At 31.1% G+C, this 21,933-nt stretch overlaps 1 protein-coding gene across 1 annotated transcript; it reads left to right on the forward strand.

The window, feature by feature from the left end:
- Positions 1-848: 848 nt before the first annotated feature.
- On the forward strand, positions 849-21,426 carry LOC143050787 (uncharacterized). Its single transcript, XM_076223905.1, has 10 exons — positions 849-1,233; positions 4,630-4,738; positions 10,443-10,607; positions 14,312-14,482; positions 14,834-14,907; positions 16,045-16,242; positions 16,846-16,939; positions 17,707-17,840; positions 18,165-18,308; positions 19,192-21,426. The coding sequence occupies exons 1-10, from the start codon at positions 880-882 to the stop codon at positions 19,312-19,314; spliced, it is 1,566 nt and encodes a 521-aa protein (XP_076080020.1). The 5' UTR covers positions 849-879; the 3' UTR covers positions 19,315-21,426.
- The last annotated feature ends 507 nt before the right edge of the window (positions 21,427-21,933 follow it).

The raw sequence follows: 21,933 nt of genomic DNA on the forward strand, positions 1-21,933 counted from the left end.
GTTCAGGGTTTGAACTCCGATGTCGTATAAAGCTGTGCCCATCTGGTTGATATAAAGATAATTGTTGTTCCATTTGACTTTTATAGTATACAAGGTTAAAACCTTTTATGTCCAACTAGTAGTCGGGAGAAGACATTAAGTTTTCCCCTAGTCAATATATGTCTGTCCGGATCACAGACCAGGTGTCCCAAAATTGGTATCTGTTCTCTTAACTTTAGTTTGCTTCAACCAAATGCTATGAAAAAACAATGCTTATAAGCGCAAAACACAGATCGGGTTTGAATATGGGTGCACGTTTCTTACTGTCTAGATTTATGTCAAATCATTGATAGTCTCTGCTAATTTTATTTTGAAAACTTGATGTTGAACATATACATGTCTTTAGTTGGGAGATTTATGTTGAGTTACCAACCATGCAAGGGCTGTATAGCAAGTCAATGTAGCTAACAACTTCTGTAGACCTGTAGATGTTTTTTGATTTTTTTTGTGTTACTGTGTTACTGTAAAATTGAAGTATACCACACACCTCCTTCCATTAGTATCTCCAGGTTACCATACTATGATTTATGTTACCAAAGACATATATATGTAAAACAGTAGACCATGGATCAGTGTATTAGCCACAGAGAAGACTCCTTTCAAACATCAATTCCAAAGTATGAATTTTATTTTCTCTGTAGATTTCTTTGTCTCATTGAAACAATATTTCCCCCAAAAAGAAGCACTGGATTAAAAACATCAGAGACACTTGTGACTTACATTGATTTAAATTATCTCCCCTTGACTTTCGACAAGGACAATTAGAGTTATCTCCAATTTCATGTGACTGAAAAAATGAATAAGCAAGAAAACACTTGATTTGTAGAGGAAAGTGACGTCATGAACAATTATTTAAATAGCTTCGTTGTATGGCTGTCCGGATCTTACTCTTGGTTGACTTATAAGATTTTCCTTCCTGTACAGTTACCCGGTCTAGATCTGACAATCGTTGATCAGCGAAGATCTGACATGGAGTTGAAAGGAAGAGTGCTTGTATACTCAATCACAGGTTGTCCCCACTGTATGAGAGCTAAAAATACGTTACAAGAACATAATATTCCCTATATTGACATAAATCTTGACAACTTTCCACAATGTAGAGACGATGTGAAAACTAGAACAGGAAGAAGTACAGTACCCCAGATCTTCTTTAATGCAACACATGTTGGTGGAAATGATGATCTAGAAAAGTTGGTAAGTCTATTGACTCTATGTTAAAATTATTTTAGTCTGTCCATTTCTTTTCAAAGAAACTACTTATTGTGTTTCAACTTTTAATAACTTTTACAACATTATAACTTCTTCCAGAACAAGAACATGTAAATTTATAGAAATTAAATTAATAGAAAAAAAAGGCATTGAACAGTTGAAAGGGGGAGGATCTGCCATTATCATGATTATGAACATGTATGTAGGTGTCACCTGAAAGATCCTCTTGAAAAAGCATTTGATTTGTGAAAAGTTAACAATTTTTAAAAATATGGACGACAGATGAATTTAGAGTCTTTGTGTTTCCGTCTTCATGGTCTTTGCTAGCCAAGGGTTACGAAAGGACCAGCTGAACTTGTGTTTTTTCTTTTGCATTTTTTCATACCTTGGCATGTTGAAACCTTATTTTAAGCTGACTTTGTGGTATGAATTTTGCTCAATGATGTCACATGTAATTGTCTCTGAATTGGTTTGTTCCTATGTACTAAATAAATGTAAAAAAAAAAATCAGACAAGTGCCTGCGGTTTAAAGCTGTTTTATAATCTATACACCTTTGGTGATTTTTTATTTTTTTATAATACTGTATTACATGTTCCTGATGTTGTATATATATATACATGTATCATGTATATAGGGAGTACAAATATTAATTATAGGGTTAAACTTATTTTCTAGAGATTTGTCTTCTTGGCAGTCATCAATGATCATACCAAATAATCTTATATTTAGCTCACTTGGCTTTTGGCGTGTCACCTTCTTTGGTGTTATATTGTTTCAAAATGGACAATCAGTGATAATAATTCAGATAAGATGCCTTCTTTGTTTTCATTTTATTCTCACAGGAAGTGTAAAATTAACAATAAGGATGTATCATGTGCTCTTAGCACAAATGATTATGTAACTTTGAACAAACATACCACAAAGCTAAAACAGGACATCTTATTCGACATACATAGAAATACTAGATCTCTCTAATAATGTGGAAATTTTGCATGTACATAAAAAAGTCATTGAAAATGGTGAAAATTGGTGAAAAGTCATTTTGAGCCGTTAACAAATACACATAATAACAAAAAATATTCTTTCAGTGACATACCTACAATGAGTCAACATTTCTAATCAATCAAAATATTTTTAAAAAAATTTTAAAAATTTAATACGACAAATACTTTTTGTGTGCATTGTAATTCATGTGTGAAATTATGTGCAGTTGAATAGCCCTGATCCACCTTAACTCAATCAAAAAGGCATGTTAACACAAATAATACTTGTTTATCATGTTCAGGACAGATTACAACTAAAAAAAATTCAGGACAACATTTTTCATCCTAGCCCGGCCCTCCCCCTTTCTATAAAAATCAAATGATAGCTCTCCAAGTAACTAATTGTAATAGTTTCAAATTGAAGTATTGAACATAAAATCAGTGTCAAATTCAAGCTCCTCATTGATTTTTCACAAAGTATACTTTTAAAAATATCAACAGACCAGATCCAGATCGTGATTAGATAAGATTTAAAAGTACCTCATGATCATATAATGAACAGAGTGAAGAAATAGAACATCTGTCAAATCCTGTTTTAGTGTAATTTATTGATTTTTGAAAGAAAAATGTATATATATATATTTATTTTATCAAATGTTAATTACAAATTGTAAATAAAAAAATACATCATTATTGTTGAGAAAATTAACATAACTTGAAATATATCATCTCATAGAACCATAATATACTTTAAATATAAAAAGTAAACTCCTGTTAATATTGAGTGGAGTAATATTAATAAGTGTAGCAAAAAAAAAAAAAACTTGAAAGATTTGGACACCTCAGAAGACATGAATGGAGGCCATTATTATATGAAACGCTAATATAAATCTGTTAATTTCTGACTTAAAAATATGCATAGATGCATTTTGAAACATCCCTATTTTAAACTTTTCTACACCAATAGCCAAAAATAAGGAGAAATGGACGGTTTAATTTTTTTCTGCTAAATGTGTAATTTAGGAGATTATTATAAAAATAAACTGTATTGTATTTTAAGCTCAGAAGGCATCAATTGGCGATTTGATGGTACCAAATAAGTTTCTTGGCCATGCGTTAGTAGAGCTAGAAAACAGGTATTTTCGACCATCAAATCACTGATTGATGCCGTTGGAGCTAAAAATACAATTTTGTTATATCCCAATTTTATTAAAATAAGTTCTCATCACTTGCTCCTCGATTTTTTATATGTCACCATGATGAGAACTTATTTTAATAAAATTGGTTATATTCATTCTAATGATAGAAAAAAACTTTAAAACATATACATTTAAAATCTGTCATACCTTGACTCTGCGCTTGCACATACGTTTTAATAGCATCAATTGTGAATTGATGCCATAAAAATAAGTGACATTATCCAATCGAAATGAACCCTACAAATGATGTTGCATTTGAATAAATAATCTAATTTTAAACATTTTTGTTATTTTTGTCAAACAAGACGACAGGCATATTATGCGCTCATGGCGCAGCTGTTTATTGCTATATCTGTGTATGAGGAATATCTATTGCAATAACTATATATATGATGCTATTTCAGATATTGCATTTTTGCTATGCACAGACACAAGTTTATAATTTCATTAATAATTTTAAGTCAAAACTTGAATATTACATTTCTAAAGGGATAAATGTAATCAAATAAGAGAATGTTTTAATTTTTTCAATGTATTGAGTAAGGAATTATATCAGAGTTATTATAGTCTTCATTTTGAACCTGGAAATAAATTCCATTTAAGGCAAAGTGCATGTAGGTCAGTTAGGTAAATAGTATTTTTTTCTAATTTTTCTGAAATTTTGTATGCACTGAGAACTTGTTTAACTGCATATGATAGATACAAGAAAATGTGTTGTGAGTGCCAATGAGACAACTCTCCACCCAAGTCACAGTTTGTAAAAGTAAACCATAACAGGTCAAAGTACGGCCTTTCACACAGAGCCTTGGCTTACACAGCTAGCAATAAAGAACCCCAAAAATGACTAGTGTAAAAAAAAACCATTCAAACAGGACAACCAACGGTTTAATCTATATAAAAAAAACAAGCATCTAGATATAACAATAAAGAAGTAAACATTAAATAACAAATTGTATCAACAATACAGGTCAAATTAACACGAAAGTACGATTTGAGAGTACCCACAGTTATTGAAAGCTAGTTAAAAGCCAAGAACAATTAATAATAAAAAATCATGCATCAGAGACTAAAATCAACTAAAACACATCCCAGGGATTATATACTTAAATGAAACAAACTAAATGATTTATGTAGCATTTATACTTTAAGGGATGCAAAAAAATCTAGAAATATACATGGCTTATCTTTTGCATTGTAGATAACAGACAAACCATCCTTTGCTGCATTAGTAAAAGAAGTGCAAGACAATGAGGTTCCATCAAGTGCCCCTCAGCCACCAGATCCGAGCTCAGCTGTAAAAGAAACTGGTAAAATATTCATGTGGCTAAGCATACAGTGACCAAATATAAACACAGCTAACAAAATCATATTGTTACCATTTAATGTACAAAAGATATTTTATGTTAATTAATTCATTCTTTTATTATGTTGTTTCATTTTCTGTGAAGTTGCAATTGATGAACAGGTACTGATTTCAGCAGCACATATTGTAATATATAAGGGAACAGCTTTAGTTGTTAATCTTATATCTATTTAAACTTTGTCGTAAAAGAGGGAAGAAAGATACCAGAGGGAGAGTCAAACTCATAGATAGAAAATAAACTGACAACACCATGGCTTAAAATAAAAAGACAAACAAACAAATAATAGTACAGAAGACACAACATAGAAAACTAAAGACTAAGCAATACGAACCCCACAAAAAACAGGGGGTGAATATAATGTAAATAAGGGTCTGAATAGGGCAATTTTACTTTATGTATTCTTAAAATTCTTTATATTTAACTCCCATTATTCCTTATTTTTATATGCCTATTTTTTTTTAAATTTGGCCTATCTTTCTGTAGTTTTGGCTAATCACTGTAAATTCAGAAATTAATGCGAGGTTTTTATTATTGTGAAAAAATGAGACAGAGTTGTAAATGCAATAATTAAAACTCACATTTTGAAATATTTTATGTGAATTAAACAGGATTTTTCTCAAAATTGTAAAGATTAAAATCGCATTTAAGTCTAAAATTACAACATGTACAATAACAAATGCATGCAATAATTTCTGAATTTACAATGTTCTACATTCTGTAAATCCCAACCAGACCTTGTAGGTTGCATATCTGTAAATATTGACAATGCAATTTCCCATAGGAACTCCTTTTTGCGACTAAAACTGTACAACTTTTACTATGAAGTTTTTAAAAAAGTCTTATCCTAGAATTAAAAGTTCATATGCACTACAATTTTTTTCAAAGGTTAAAATTTAGGGCTGCGCAGCATTTTTTCAACGTTTATATGCCCTGCACTTCTCAAGTTTAAACTGACACTAATTTTTGTCGAGCCTGCGACTTTTGTCGTAGAAAGCTCAACATAGAGATAGTGATCCGGCGGTGGCGGTGTTAGCTGACTTCCTTTACAACTTAAAAGCTTTATATTTTAGAAGTTGGAAGACCTGGATGCTTCATACTTTCTATATGGATGCCTCATGTTACGAAGATTTCGTCAGTCACATGTCCATTGTCCTTGACCTCATTTTCATGGTTCAGTGACTACTTGAAAAAAAAGTTAAAATTTTTTGTAATGTTAAATTCTCTCATATTATAAGTAATAGGATAACTATATTTGATATGTGCTTACCCTGCAAGGCCCTCATGCTCGTCAGACAGTTTTCACTTGACCTTGACCTCATTTCATGGATCAGTGAACAAGGTTAAGTTATGGTGGTCAAGTCCATATCTCAGATACTATAAGCAATAGGTCTAGTATATTTGGTGTATGGCAGCACTGTAAGGTGTACATGTCCAATTTGCAGATGTCATCTAACCTTGACCTCATTTTCATGGTTCAGTGGTTATAGGTAAGTTTTTGTGTTTTGGTCTGTTTTTCTCATACTCTATTTTAATAGGTCTACTATATTTGGTGTATGGAATTATTGTATAAAGGTGTACATTTCTAGCTGGCAGGTGTCATCTGACCTTGACCTCATTTTCATGGTTTAGTGGCAAAAGTTAAGTTTTTAAGTATTGGTCTTTTTATGCCCCATTTATGGGCATTATGTTTTCTGGTCTGTGCGTCCGTTCGTCCGTCTGTTCGTTCGTCCGTTCGTTCGTCCGTTCGTCCGTCTGTCCCGCTTCAGGTTAAAGTTTTTGGTCGAGGTAGTTTTTGATGAAGTTGGAGTCTAATCAACTTGAAACTTAGTATATATGTTCTGTATGATATGATCTTTCTAATTTTAATTCCAAATTAGAGATTTAACCCCATTTTCACGGTCCACTGAACATAGAAAATGAAAGTGCATGTTTCAGGTTAAAGTTTTTCAGGTTAAAGTTTTTGGTCAAGGTAGTTTTTGATGAAGTTGAAGTCCAATCAACTTGAAACTTAGTACACATGTTCCTTATGATATGATCTTTCTAATTTTAAAGCCAAATTAAACTTTTGACCCCAATTTCACGGTCCACTGAACATAGAAAATGAAAGTGCATGTTTCAGGTTAAAGTTTTTGGTCAAGGTAGTTTTTGATGAAGTTGAAGTCCAATCAACTTGAAACTTAGTACACATGTTCCCTATGATATTATCTTTCTAATTTTAATGCCTAATTATATTTTTTATCCAATTTCATGGTCCATTGAACATGGAAAATGATAGTGTGAGTGGGGCATCCGTGTACTTTGGACACATTCTTGTTTTCTAATACTATATGCAATAGGTCAACTATATTTGGTGTATGGAAATATTTTAAGATCTATATGTCAGTCGTGCAGGTTTTATTTGACCTTTACCTCATTTTCACGGTTCATTGGTCAGTGTCAAGTTTTGATACGACCGCAAAACATGTGTTTTGGAGACTCAATCCACTCAGAATATTTCATTTTTATACAACCGCAAAATTGAACATTTTTATGCCCCACCTACGATAGTAGAGGAGCATTATGTTTTCTGGTCTGTGCCTCCGTTCGTCCGTCGGCTTCAGGTTAAAGTTTTTGGTCAAGGTAGTTTTTGAAGAAGTTGAAGTCCAATCAACTTGAAACTTAGTACACTTGTTCCCCATGATATGATATTTCTAATTTTAATGCCAAATTATAGTTTTGACCCCAATTTCATGGTCCACTGAACATAGAAAATGATAGTGCGAAGTTCAGGTTAAAGTTTTTGGTCAAGGTAGTTTTTGATGAAGTTAAAGTTACATCAACTTGAAACTTAGTACACATGTTCCCTATGATATGATCTTTCTAATTTTAATTCCAAATTAAAGTTTTGACCCCAATTTCACGGTCCACTGAACATAGAAAATGATAGTGCGAGTGGGCCATTCATGTACTATGGACACATTCTTGTTTGGTTGTATATTAGGTATGACGTCGTCGTCCGAAAAGACATTTGGTTTTCGCACTATAACTTAAGTATAAGTAAATAGAAATCTATGGAATTTAAACACAAAGGTTTATGACCATAAAAGGAAGGTTGGGATTGATTTTGGGAGTTTTTGGTCCCAACAGTTTAGGAATTAGGGGCCAAAAAGGGCCCAAATAAGTATTTTTCTTGGCTTTCACACAATTACTTTAGTATAAGTAAACAGAAATCTATGAAATTTTAACATAAGGTTAATGACCACAAAAGGGAAGGTTGGGATTGATTTTTGGAGTTTTAGTCCCAACAGTTTAGGAATTAGGGGCCAAAAAAGGTCCCAAATAAGCATTTTTCTTGGTTTTTGCACAATAACTTTAGTATAAGTAAATAGAAATCTATGAAATTTTAACACAAGGTTTATGACCACAAAAGGAAGGTTGGGATTTATTTTGGAAGTTTTGGTTCTAACAGTTTAGGAATTAGGGGCCAAAAGGGTCCAAAATTAAACTTTGTTTGATTTCATCAAAAAATGAATTATTGGGGTTCTTTGATATATATGCCAAATCTAACCGTGTATTTAGATTCTTTTTTTATTCCTGTTTTCAAAGTGGTCTACATTAAGGTCCAAAGGGTCCAAAATTAAACTTAATTTGATTTTAACAAAAATTGAATTCTTGGGGTTCTTTGATATGCTGAATCTAAACATGTACTTAGATTTTTGATTATGGGCCCAGTTTTCAAGTTGGTCCAAATCGGTATTTAGATTTTTAATATTTGGGCCTGGTTATTAAATTGGTCCACATTGAGGTCCAAACGGTCTAAAATTGAACATTATTTGATTTCATAAAAAATTGAATTCTTGGGTTTCTATGATATGCTGAATATAACCATGTATTTAGATTTTGGATATTGGACCATAATACAGTCGAACCTCGTTGTATCGAACTCGGGTGTGTCGAAAACTCGGATGAGTCGAAGTAATTTCTCGGTCCTGGTAAAATTCCCATTTGTTCAATGCATAATTACCTCTGATGAGTCGAACTCGGTTGATTTGAATACTCGGTTAAGTCGAGTAAATTTTATAGTCCCGTCGAAGTAAAATTAATGTAAATTGACCCCGATGTCTCGAACTTCGAAAGTTAGTAAGAATTTTCGAAAGATGCAGACCTAATGATAAAAATTGAAAAAAAAGGATTAGGACAATTACAATAAATTCATGATAATTTAATGTAAAGCAGACGACCTCATCAGAGACCGTTCAGAACTTGTTTCGTGCTGTGAGTGATTTCATAATTTATAGCGACTGACCTTTGTAAATATTTGTGTAGACTATTGATTTTATGTGTGCATGATTTGTATCTGTACTTGTGTTTTTATTTATTACGAAGGACCAAAAATGGAGATTGAATACACAATTATAAAGTGTCATATAGAAAAAAAGGCACACTGTTCATTGTATCTAGTTTACACAAATCTCATACCGTATTTCATGCATTCAAAATTTATGATGACACACTCGACCTCGGATGAGTCGAACCTCGGATGAGTCGATTACTTTGGTCTGGTCCCTTCGACTTGGACACAACGAGGTTCGACTGTAGGTAAAAGTCCAATTTAAAATTTTTTAAGTTTTTAAGTTTAAGTTCTTAGACCACATTCATTCTGTGTCAGAAACCTATGTTGTGTCAACTAATTAATCACAATCCAAATTCAGAGCTGTATCAAACTTAAATGTTGTGTCCATACTTGCTCCAACTGTTCAGGGTTCAACCTCTGCGGTTGTATAAAGCTGCACCCTGTGGAGCATCTGGTTGTGTTTTGGTCTGTTTTTCTTCAACTATAAGCAATAGGTCATCTATATGTGTTGTATGGAAGAATTTTTAGCTGGCATGTTTCATCTGAACTTGACCTCATTTTCATGGTTCAAAGGTCAATGTTTAGTTGTCTTGGTTTATGTTAAGTTTATGTGACAGTTGTAATAAAGCTTTATATTTAGGACTATCAATATAATATCAAAGATTAGTAAAGAAGGCAATACATTTCAGCGTGTGCCCTCTTGTCTTAACTACCCCTTCCTCGACTGGAGGGTGACCACATATTTCAATATAACCAATATACACATGTATATTTACTAGTAACAATCCCAAGATATGTCTTTATGAGATGTAACACAGATAGCATAACTAGGAACCAGTATGTAAACAAAATTAATTTTTCTATGAATATTCTAGATAATCGATATCGAGAATGAAACTTTAAGGCAAAACAATGTGCAAGACAAGATTTTCAAACAAGTAAAGCATGGGGTTTTATCTTGAAAACTATAATAGATGAATAGAAACTTTTAACTAAACAAAAATGATCAGCAAGACAAGATCAACACAAAAGATTTTTTTGTCTTGAATACTATTCTAGTCAACAATGTTGGAAATGCACATATACCTAGTTGATTGACACAGGCTATGTAGAGTCTCTAGTTTAATGATTCCCTAATGCTAAATTATATTATCATGAGGAAAAAGATTGCAGTTTACAAATGTTCTTGTTTAGTCTTTTTCTTTTTTAGGCTATGGACTACACATTATTTTCATATGAAACACAGTTGGCCTTAATTTTGCATATTTTATACTTTTATACTTTTTTGTAATTTTCATTAGACATGTTTTACAGATCTATCAGGATTTACATGTGAACTAGATGAATATGCTCAGTTGGTTAAAGATCTACGAGCAAGTGGTATAATTAAAGATAATAGAAAAGGAATTCTGACTGTTCATAAAAACTCATTCAGTGGCAAAGAATTTGTGGACTGGATAGTAAAAACAAAGGAATTAGGTTTGTATTAATTTATAATTGTAGTGTACATGCATTCATCTTTGCTAGTGAATGGTTTGATCCAGCTCCTACCTCTCTACCCTTTGTAGATTAGGCCAACATTTATGATGTTTGATTGGATGCAGCCAGATACAACTGTAACCAATAGGAATCATTACCTTGTAGATCCAAAATTCTATCTTAATCCGCCAGGGATGGAGAGGAGGTGACTGATTTGAAACCCTTGGCTAGTGAAGATGACGTGTATTAAAGATAAAGGAACTCTATAACTTTTACTTTGTCTGTTTTGCTGTCTGTCTGTTCCTCAGTCAAAATTTTTTTAGTGAATGAAAAAACTTTAAAGTTAACATTGAAATACAGTCACTTGGTAAGTTTTTATACGACCGCAAAATTTGAAAAATTTTTCGTCGTATATTGCTATCACGTTGGCGTCGTCGTCTGCGTCGTCGTCGTCGTCCGAATACTTTTAGTTTTCGCACTCTAACTTTAGTAAAAGTGAATAGAAATCTATGAAATTTTAACACAAGGTTTATGACCACAAAAGGAAGGTTGGGATTGATTTTGGGAGTTTTAGTCCCAACATTTTAGGAATTAGGGGCCAAAAAGGGCCCAAATAAGCATTTTCTTGGTTTTCACACTATAACTTTAGTTTAAGTAAATAGAAATCTATGAAATTTTGACATAAGGTTTATGACCACAAAAGAAAGGTTTGGATTGATTTTGGGAGTTTTGGTTCCAACAGTTTAGGAATTAGGGGCCAAAAAAGGGCCCAAATAAGCATTATTCTTGGTTTTCGCACAATAACTTTAGTTTAAGTAAATAGAAATCAATGAAATTTAAACACAATGTTTATGACCACAAAAGGAAGGTTGGTATTGATTTTGGGAGTTTAGGTCCCAACAGTTTAGGAATTAGGGGCCAAAAAGGGACCCAAATAAGCATTTTTTTTGGTTTTCGCACCATAACTTTAGTATAAGTAAATAGAAATCTATGAAATTTAAACACAAGGTTTATGACCATAAAAGGAAGGTTGGTATTGATTTTGAGAGTTTTGGTCCCAACAGTTTAGGAATAAAGGGCCCAAAGGGTCCAGATTTAAACTTTGTTTGATTTTATCAAAAATTGAATAATTGGGGTTCTTTGATATGCCGAATCTAACTGTGTATGTAGATTCTTAATTTTTGGTCCCGTTTTCAAATTGGTCTTCATTAAGGTCCAAAGGGTCCAAAATTAAACTAAGTTTGATTTTAACAAAAATTGAATCCTTGGGGTTCTTTGATATGCTGAATCTAAAAATGTACTTAGATTTTTTATTATTGGCCCAGTTTTCAAGTTGGTCTAAATCAGGGTCCAAAATTAAACTTTGTTTGATTTCATCAAAAATTGAATAATTGGGGTTCTTTGATATGCCAAATCTAACTGTGTATGTAGATTCTTAATTTTTGGTCCCGTTTTAAGATTGGTTTACATTAACGTCCAAAGGGTCCAAAATTAAACTAAGTTTGATTTTAACAAAAATTGAATTATTGGGCCTCTGTGATATGCTGAATCTAAACATGTACTTAGATTTTTGATTATGGGCCCAGTTTTCAAGTTGGTCCAAATCAGGATCCAAAATTATTATATTAAGTATTGTGCAATAGCAAGAAATTTTCAATTGCACAGTATTCAGCAATAGCAAGAAATCTTCAATTGCACAGTATTGTGCAATAGCAAGAAATCTTCAATTGCACAGTATTGTGCAATAGCAAATATTTTCAATTGCACAGTATTCCACAATAACAAGAAATATCTAATTGCACAATATTGTGCAATAGCAAGAAATTCCAATTGGATTTCAATTGGAGTTATCTTTCTTTGTCCAGAATAGTAGTTGAATCAACTTAAATCATTGTTTTATACAATATACAATGTATATTCACTTTTACTACCAACTGATAGATTAAAACAATCTTTACCATTCAGTGATAACAAGCACTTTTTTTACATTTTAATATTTTATGATGTATTTAAATGAGTAGTTATTGTTGCAAACTTCATTAGAAATTTGAATTGAGATCAGTTTTGAAATAAGGGAAAGGGGGATGTGAAAAAAAAATTGGAGGGTCAATTTTTTTCATTTCAGATTTCATAAATAAAAAAGAAAATTTCTTCAAACATTTTTTTGAGAGGATTAATATTCAACAGCATAGTGAATTGCTCAAAGGCAAACATTTTTTTTTAAGTGCATTAGACCACATTCATTCTGTGTCAGAAACCTATGCTGTGTCAACTATTCAATCACAATCCAAATTAAGAGCTGAATCCAGCTTGAATGTTGTGTCCATACTTGCCCCAACCGTTCAGGGTTCAACCTCTGCGGTCGTATAAAGCTTCGCCCTGCGGAGCATCTGGTTTAGACATCAAATAACTTTGTGAAAACTTCATAGGATTTTATGAAAGTATAATGAGTGATGCAAAATTCAGAAAGGAGTAGGTTTAGTAAGACCCCTTTTTGGCCCTAAAATATAGCAGTTTTACAAAATTGTGAAATGTAATCTTTCAGCTATTTATTGGAAAGCAGAATGCTTCTGCTACACAAATATGGGCTCTTTTTGCAATACAATGCACATATATCTGGTACTAGCATCATCAAGTCATGCTAAATTACTGAAATCTTCACAATTTTAGCATTTTAGTTAAATCTTAGACAGTTTCTGTCTTAAATGAAAGTGGTCACATTCGTGTTCATTCATAATATTGAAATGTAAGTTGTATTTGATGATAATACATAACATATGTAAAGGTTGAGGATGAACGAGGCAGCCACTTTCATTTTTGACAAAAACCATCTGAAAAGTGACGATTTTTTGCATATTTGATAGATTTTTCATGTTTAAGCTTGAATCAGAGCGTTTTTAATGCATACAAACTAATTGAATCAATTTAGATAATCACTTTAGTGTTTAAAAAGTGTCCAAAATATTTCGTTAGATAAACCTGAAATTTGAGGCCAAAATTGGCCATTACCAGACCTATTCCTTTTGTTTTCCATCAATTTTCTGTATTTTACTGACAAATGGACTTTTTTTGCAGTCAACATATAGATTCTACCACTGCATCTAGTGTGATATGATAATTATCCAGTAGAGCAAGTTAAATTTTCAAGTTTAAAACATGATGCTTGCAGTGTGTTATAAATATTAAAACAGTTTAACTGTTGAGAGTGGATATATATTGTATTGCATGAGAATAGGTGTTGGAATCTGTTTTTCTTATGATTTTAAGACAATATGTAAAAAAACTTAGTCCTGCTTTTCCAAGCTTTATGATCTGCAAAAATGTGTTCTTTCTATGTGACCTCATCAGGCATGGCTGGTTGCCTTTTTCATTGACGTTACATTTGGAATTTTAGAGGAAATAAAAAAAAATTGATGTCATAATCCAATCTTGACAAATGAAGAACTGAGATCAGATCGAATTTTGATTAGATAATTAGCAGGTCAGAAAAGTATAAATAGGGGCAGAAGTACTGATAATTAATTTGTTGAACCTTTAAGAAATGTAATGGAACTTGGATAGAAGCTTCTTCAAGATCCTGAAATAGTATCTGAAGAAAACATGAGGAGTGATTTTTTTTATCCATATATACAGAAACATATATACTTTATCATTTGTAAATAAAATGTTACTTCAAATTTAAGGAAAAAAATATTCTTTCATAGACAGATCTGTTGCTATAGAAATGGGCCAAGCATTGATAGACAAACACTTTGGACACAATGTTAAATCACAGGAAACATTCCAAGATGCTGATGTGTATTATAGACTTTTAGATGATGATGAAACAGAAGCATTGAATTCAGGGACCATGTCAGATTGTGAACCTAGACCAGGTACATTTTCTTTTTTTGAATAGATATGATTTGTTAGTTCCTGAATAGGCATTATATTTTCAGCATGTTACACCTTGCTTGCCCTTTGGGAGTCCGACTCTGAGCTACTGACTATTATGTTTTCTCTAAAACGTCTGAGTTTTTCTTTTGGAATGGAAATATTCCATGCTCTGTTGTGTTTTTTTTTACATGCATAGCCATTATATTTGTCAACATTTTACCCCTTGCTTATGCTTGGTGTTTGGCTAAAAATAAATATAATACACTCTAAGTTAAGTTGAGCATGACTAATAAAAATATTTCATAAACAATAAAACATAAAAGAATAACAATGAATGGTTTTTTTTTCAGCTGGTGAAGTTGGTGAGGACATCAGAAAGCTAATTTTAAAGATTTACAATGTGTTTCTGTCCAAGGATGGTAGGGTAAGAATACAATTTCAAAATTTTAAAGACTGAATGCTTTAAGAAATCTTATGTAAGAATTAAGATAAGAAGTTATTAATCTGTTCATGTTTATAATTTTGATTTGAGGATTCACATTATTAGGATGGTGTATATTTTTTATGAGTTTAAATTATTATTGCAATTGATGATATATTTTGACACAGCTGACTTACCAATAAGTTCATGCATGTTATTATAAAAGAACATAGTGTCTTAGACATTATGTACAGTCCTTCTGACAAATAAGAAACAGCAAAATATTTTCTGCCTTCTTCATTGAACTCGGGATAACAATCTTAAACATTAGAAAAATATTCACCAGTTTCTAAATAACCCATATTATATGTTGGCCCATCATTCTGGACCTCGGACAAATATCAAAATTCAAAAACCTTTGTAACAAAAGACTTCTATGTTCTAATAAGAATATAGTTTTCACTGATTTACCAGTTATCAGCAACTTGGTATCAGTTATTTTGTACATATAGGGAATATCAAATTTTCAAATCTTCTGCACAGTGTTTTTATGCCCCATTTATGGGCATTATGTTTTCTGGTCTGTGCATCTGTTCGTTCTTCCGTTCGCCTGTCTGTCCTGTTTCAGGTTAAAGTTTTGGTTCAATTTTTTGGTCGAGGTAGTTTTTGATGAAGTTGAAGTCCGATCAACTTCAAACATAGTAAATGCCTAGAAGACTGATGGACCGGCAACTTCCCGGAAGTAACATTGTATCCAAGGTCGACATAACACGGCGATGTCACCTTAACTTTGGTTTGTAACTAGTAAAAGTCAAACTACAAAGCTGTTGTTCATTTTATCGAAGTTATATTATAAGGTATCGTCCCCACAGTAAACATGTTCCTAATGATATAATCTTTCTAATTTTAATGGCAAATTAGAGATTTTATCCCATTTTCACGGTCCACTGAACATAGAAAATGATAGTGCGGATGGAACACATTCTTGGTTTTTTTATAGTGTTCAGGTTGTACCAGGTTTCAAGATTCTACGATTTTGGGTTGATATGATGTATCTACATGCAAATTTTGTAAAGCTTCCTACTAGTTTTAACTGAACTTGTAAGTATACTTGTATGATAATTTGTTCTTTCTTTCCAGAAAGTTAATTACAAAGGAATTTCAACTTCAAGTGAATTTGAGGTGTACAAAACTCGTACAAAAGAACTTCAGAGAGTGCAAGTAGCTACTGCTAGTCGGGAAGAGAAACTAGCTTTCTTCATAAATATCTATAATGCTCTTGTTGTCCATGCTAATGTGGTATTGGGTCCTCCTCAGGGACTCTGGCAAAGATATAAGGTAATGCAAACTGTAAATTTAAAAGACTTGGCCAGAGATATTAGGTAAACAAAAACTGTACTAAATGACTTTAGCCAAGATATAAGGTGAAGAATTACCTCCAAACTATTTATTATTTTGGTTTATTTCTTCTGTCTATACATCAAAACCTTTTTATGTTATAATGGGACATGTTTATTTATCATAAAACGTTGGTTATATTTTGTTATGTGAAGAAAATTTCAATGAAAATGAAAATGAAAATTGATTGAAAACTTTTATTTTACATATCTTCTTTATTTGTGAAAAAAAGACTTTTTTGTGCAGTTTTATATTCTTCAGCGCTCAAATGTTTATGCTATGTTTATAAATGAAGAAAATGATTTACATATATACATCTCTTACATTTTATTAAGACTAAGATTATGGTCCTCTCATAAAATTTTACTCAGTACTCACGTGTACATAATTTATGCTTGTAACACCAAATCCAGTATTTTGATTGTTTAGCTTTTTAGTCTAAGTATGTTTATCAAGTCCAATTTGTTATGAAGGTCACCCTGATCTGTGAACAGAAGACATGTGTTTTTTTTTCTATCAAAATTTTTATTTTTTATTTTTCAGTTTTTCAATACAGTTAAATATATTATTGGAGGTCATTCTTATTCTTTACAAGATATAGAGAATGGAGTTTTAAGGGGTAATAGGAAAGGTGTGGGTAAGTAAAGACGTTTTACAATCTTTTGTTTTATGAATTGTTAAAAACATTACTGTTAATTTTCTAAAATATCTTCAGTAAAAAATAAGACATGTCAGAAATGCATGTTATATTATTAGTTGTTGCAATAACTTATAGATAAGAATTAAACATTATCAAGGCTTTAGGGAAAGGTCTTTTATAAGTTCAAGTTTCAATGTATGTACTTATTCAGTTTAACATCAGTTTATTTTTTGCATTAAACTTAATATGAGGCAGGCGTTATCTGTGTAAGGGAGGGAAGTCTGTATCAATTATTTATTTTTTATTCTGACATATTTTCATGTTCAAGAAGAAACGGAAATACTATAACGTTTCCGATGTTGGTCCATTTTTCTACTGTTATATGGGACTTTGTCCCTGTCATATGTGGCAGACTTAACCTGTGAAAGGGAACGAAGTCCGTATCAATTTGTTTTTTTCATTCTTACATATTTTAATGTTCAAAAAGAAAATGAAATACCGCAACATTTCCGTTGGTCTTGTTGTTAGGAATTCTCAAAGTCTCATGACAAACGAAACCGGAAGAAAGAAGAGGTTTCTGTGCAAATGCAGGAAAATAAAAAAGATAAGGATTTTGAGTTCATTAGTACATTGGAAATTATATATTTAAAAAAAAAAAAATCTTTTGATTTTTCTACTGATAATTTAGAGTTATATTTACACTGATTGATATATTATATAAGGACATGTAAAAAATCTTTGCAGTGGTAATCTTACTGTTACAGGTATGTTCACCAAACCATTTTCAAAGAGTGATCCAAGATTTAAGATAGCACTGGAGAAACATGAACCACTTATCCATTTTGCCTTGGTGTGTGGAGCTAAAAGTTGTCCACCAATAAAAACATATTCTGTAGAGGTTAGTATTTTTATGCCATATAAAATAATATTAATTGATTTTTTTATCTTGAGTTTCAAGTGTCAAATTAAGATCCCTTTATGATACTATGGAAACTTGTTCTTTAATTTTTTCATTCTTGATATAATAATTTCCTCACAAAATTTTTTGTTCCATTTCACTAAGTGGGAAACTTTGATAGATTTATTTTGAGGGTTTGAGTTTAAAATAATCTTCACTTAATAAAATGACAATGCTACAATTGCCATTGAAGACTTTTTTTTATAAAATGGCATATTTGTGACTTATACATTTTTTGTACATCTGTTACTATTCTCCTTCCAGCATATATATGGAGAGCTAAAATCTGCAGCAGAAGCTTTTCTGGAGGGTGATGATGGTGTTTTTGTTGATATGAATAAGAAGCAGATAAAATTATCAAAAATATTGGACTGGTACCAAGAGGATTTTGGCAAAAACAAAGAAGAGGTAACAGTTTTTTTTCAAATACATTAACAATATTATTTTTTTTGCAATTAATAATTGAACGCTTCTTTATGTAACATCAACACTTTTACACCTGTGAAGTTAAAAAAAGAAGCATTCAAAACTTATAATAACAATTTTTAGCTAGAATCATGAAAACACGTTTTTTATCAGGTTTTTATTTAATTTACCTGTGCACTTTATTTTGGGACCTCGTGTCATCATTAATGATAAATTTCATTGTGTAATAAAAGTTGATTAAGGAATGATGTGAGATTGCAGTTAGCCAATCAGAATTAGGTATTATAATGTAACATACATTTAATGTAATTATTATAGTATTCATTCAACTCATATTGTTTTATAGCAAATTTAAAATTAACAATATTAAGGAGTAAGTTCCTTACATTCTGAAACTAATGACCAATCATATTGGCTGTTATACTGATGTCTAAAATTGAAATGTAATTGGACAATCATAGAAAAAATTAACAATAGTTTTGCCATCTTAATAAGGAAAAGTATATAAACTTGAAGATTTCTTCTTTATCTTGTGCAAAATTTTATTAGTAGGAATAATTTGGTGCAGTAGTTTGTATTGGTTTTTTTTAGTAGGTATTGTTCCAAGAATTCCTTAATAGCATAGACCATTTTTTCCAATTATCTATTTCTGAGTCTGTCAACTGCTCCCATTTTTAAATTTTCTTAAAGAGCAGTTGAAATATATGATCAATAAGACTCTTATACATGAAATACTTTGGTTAGAAATAAACTTATTATTAGGCTTATTATTTTGCCAAATCATGAGGACAAAGTTGTCCAATTAAGTCATGTTGAAGATAGAATATAATCAGTTATTAGTCTTATTTTAATCTATGTTTTTCAGGTTGTACAATGGATTATAGTCCACATTGCAGAGGGAAAAAAGAAAGAACAGCTCAAAGAACTTGTTGCTGGTAAAAATTACAAAGTCAGCTATCTAGAATACAACTGGGGAACCAATGATTAAAAACTCACTACCAATCTATATTTGCCATATGATATTAGATTTAAATGGTTATAAGTAATATGTTGTATACAAAAACCTTAATGTGCATTAAGACAGATATAAACTCATTTGACTTTTTTCTCTTACCATTGTGATCTCTAACCTATATCCGTATAACAAACAAGTGAAAATGATTTGAATTCTTCCAAGAAAAATAAAAAGAAAAGCCTTAATATTTTAATAGGTATTTAATTGAGACTGGATTAACAAATTATTGATAATCTTGAATTTTGATTAAAACACGTCTTAAACATTTAATGCAATTAACTTTTTGTTATATTTTTCTTCAGCTTTTTTAATAAAAGTAAATAAGATATTTTTAAAGAATAAATGATATAAAACATAAAACTTGAACTAACAATTTGAAATGTCTGTTTTGTGATAAAAAAAAATATGACTGAAATAGTTTAGTTATGCATTGTGTTGTGGTGTTTTGCATTTGCGCTGATCTGCATTTGATTTGCTCTGATTTTTCTTTTCATTTGTGCCAGGTTTTTTTCCTCACTTGGGTCTTTTTTTAACAGGTAAATTTCAGGTGAATGTTATTTTCATTTATCATAATTGATCTCTTCCTTTAGCCAGTTGTACAAATGATATGAATTGTCAACCATAACATGTAAATAACTGTTGTCCTCTGGGAAGGTGAAAGTAGCTAGAATTTAAACGCACTATGTTCACATACTTTAAAATCAAGAAGAAAAAAACTTAAGATAAAAGCATTCTGTTTATAATGTTTATACTAAAATGACAAATTAAAAATTTTTTTGCAACATTAAAATCCATAAAAACAGAATACATAAAAATCATAAGTCTGTTCTTGCTGAGTATTTATAGGCAACACATCTAATTTCTATTATTATTATTATTATTTCTATATTCTATCTAAATTCATTTCTTGTGATTTCTTCTCTTCTGTATTTGTAGTAATTGTCTATAACAGTCAATCTTTTCTTTATTTGGCTTATGTACTGATGTGGGCTTGATGTGGGCATTTCTAGAGTTTGTATTTTAACATATTTATTTTCTTAACTTCAACATAAGTGAACAACGTTTATAACCACATTTTACCAATATACCTTTAAGATATAGTGCATGTACAAGTATTTACTCACATGTGTTAAACTGTAAATGCAATTAAGAGCAAATATAAGGGCACAAATAAAAAAATGAAATCAGGGCAAATGAAAGAATAACAATTTTAAAAAACAAAGCAAAATGAAAGAATGACCATTTTAAAAATCGGCGCTAATGTCATACACCCAATTGTTGGGTCTAATTTATCACAGATATCTTCTTGTATTATCAAACTTTGTTCAATTTCAATATGGATATTTACACTTTTACAAAGTCAACAATATTGCAATTAGATATCATCTCTTAATTTGCTTACTTTGTGTTGTTTTGTCTTGTTAGTGAATGTTACAATTTAAAGAATAACAGTACAGTATTTGAAAATTTTATACCATCAATAGGGGATTTAGAGTTGAAAAAGAAGTAAATATTTTGGCATCAAATCTCTAATTGAAGGTCGCCACTCTTTACATTTGGTATTGTTGTTCCTATTCTAATGCCAAATATATTCCAAAAACCTAGACAAGCAATAAAGCAAGGTTATCCTGTCTAAACTTTTCAGCAAGAAAATTATCAAGCTATAGATACAGTTGGTTTTATTTTTAGAATTTAGTAATGAGTCTTTTGAAACCCTGAATTTCCTGTTTTAGTTCACATGATTGATTTTCAGATCAATTCTCAAGTCTCATTTAGCAATAATGAATTGTATTCAGAATCTCATTTTTGGAAAACAATAACACCATATCATAGATTAGAGAATTTATCTAAACACCATATCATAGATTAGAGAATATATCTAAACACCATATCATAGATTAGAGAATTTATCTAAATGCATTGCTGGTCAATGTTAGATCAAATGTTTTCTTCATGTATTTCAGCTATGAAATGGTTTTAATTTGAATACATATTGCAGCTATCCTTATCTTTGTCTGTGATACTCGATGATTATTTTTGTATATCTTTTTATATCTTTGTTTCTTAATAAATTCTTTTACCTGTTGTTTTTCTTGTCCTTTTATATGAGAACAAACACACTTCATTGTTTCTTATTCAGACGAAAATGAAGTTGTATCAATAACTTTTAACATTCTGTTATATTATTCTTTAGAATATGCAGCATGCTTTCATCAAAGCTGAACATGGCCTGTTAAAAGGGTGTTCAGACATAAAATACATACCGAGGCATTAATATATTCCTTCCACAACTTGTTGCAAGTAGAACAAAGTCAAAGACCGAAATATCATCAAAAATGCACATTAATGATATCAGTACAGTTACGGTTTAGCTATGTACATGTATCAGGTTAATAAAGTTCACTAAATTGGACTTCACAAATACTGGGGTCTGTTGTTCGACTTCTCTGAAAGAGTAACCCTTCTGGATATAGCTATTATTTGAAAAAATTACACAGTTGTTAAGAGACATATCAAATTCTTGTTTATCTTATTTAGCAAATCTTTTAAAACTGCAGGGTATAAAAAAGAAAACAACAGAAAAGTTTATTC

The sequence above is a fragment of the Mytilus galloprovincialis genome, chromosome 1, assembly GCF_965363235.1.
Source record: "Mytilus galloprovincialis chromosome 1, xbMytGall1.hap1.1, whole genome shotgun sequence".
NCBI lineage: Eukaryota > Metazoa > Mollusca > Bivalvia > Mytilida > Mytilidae > Mytilus > Mytilus galloprovincialis.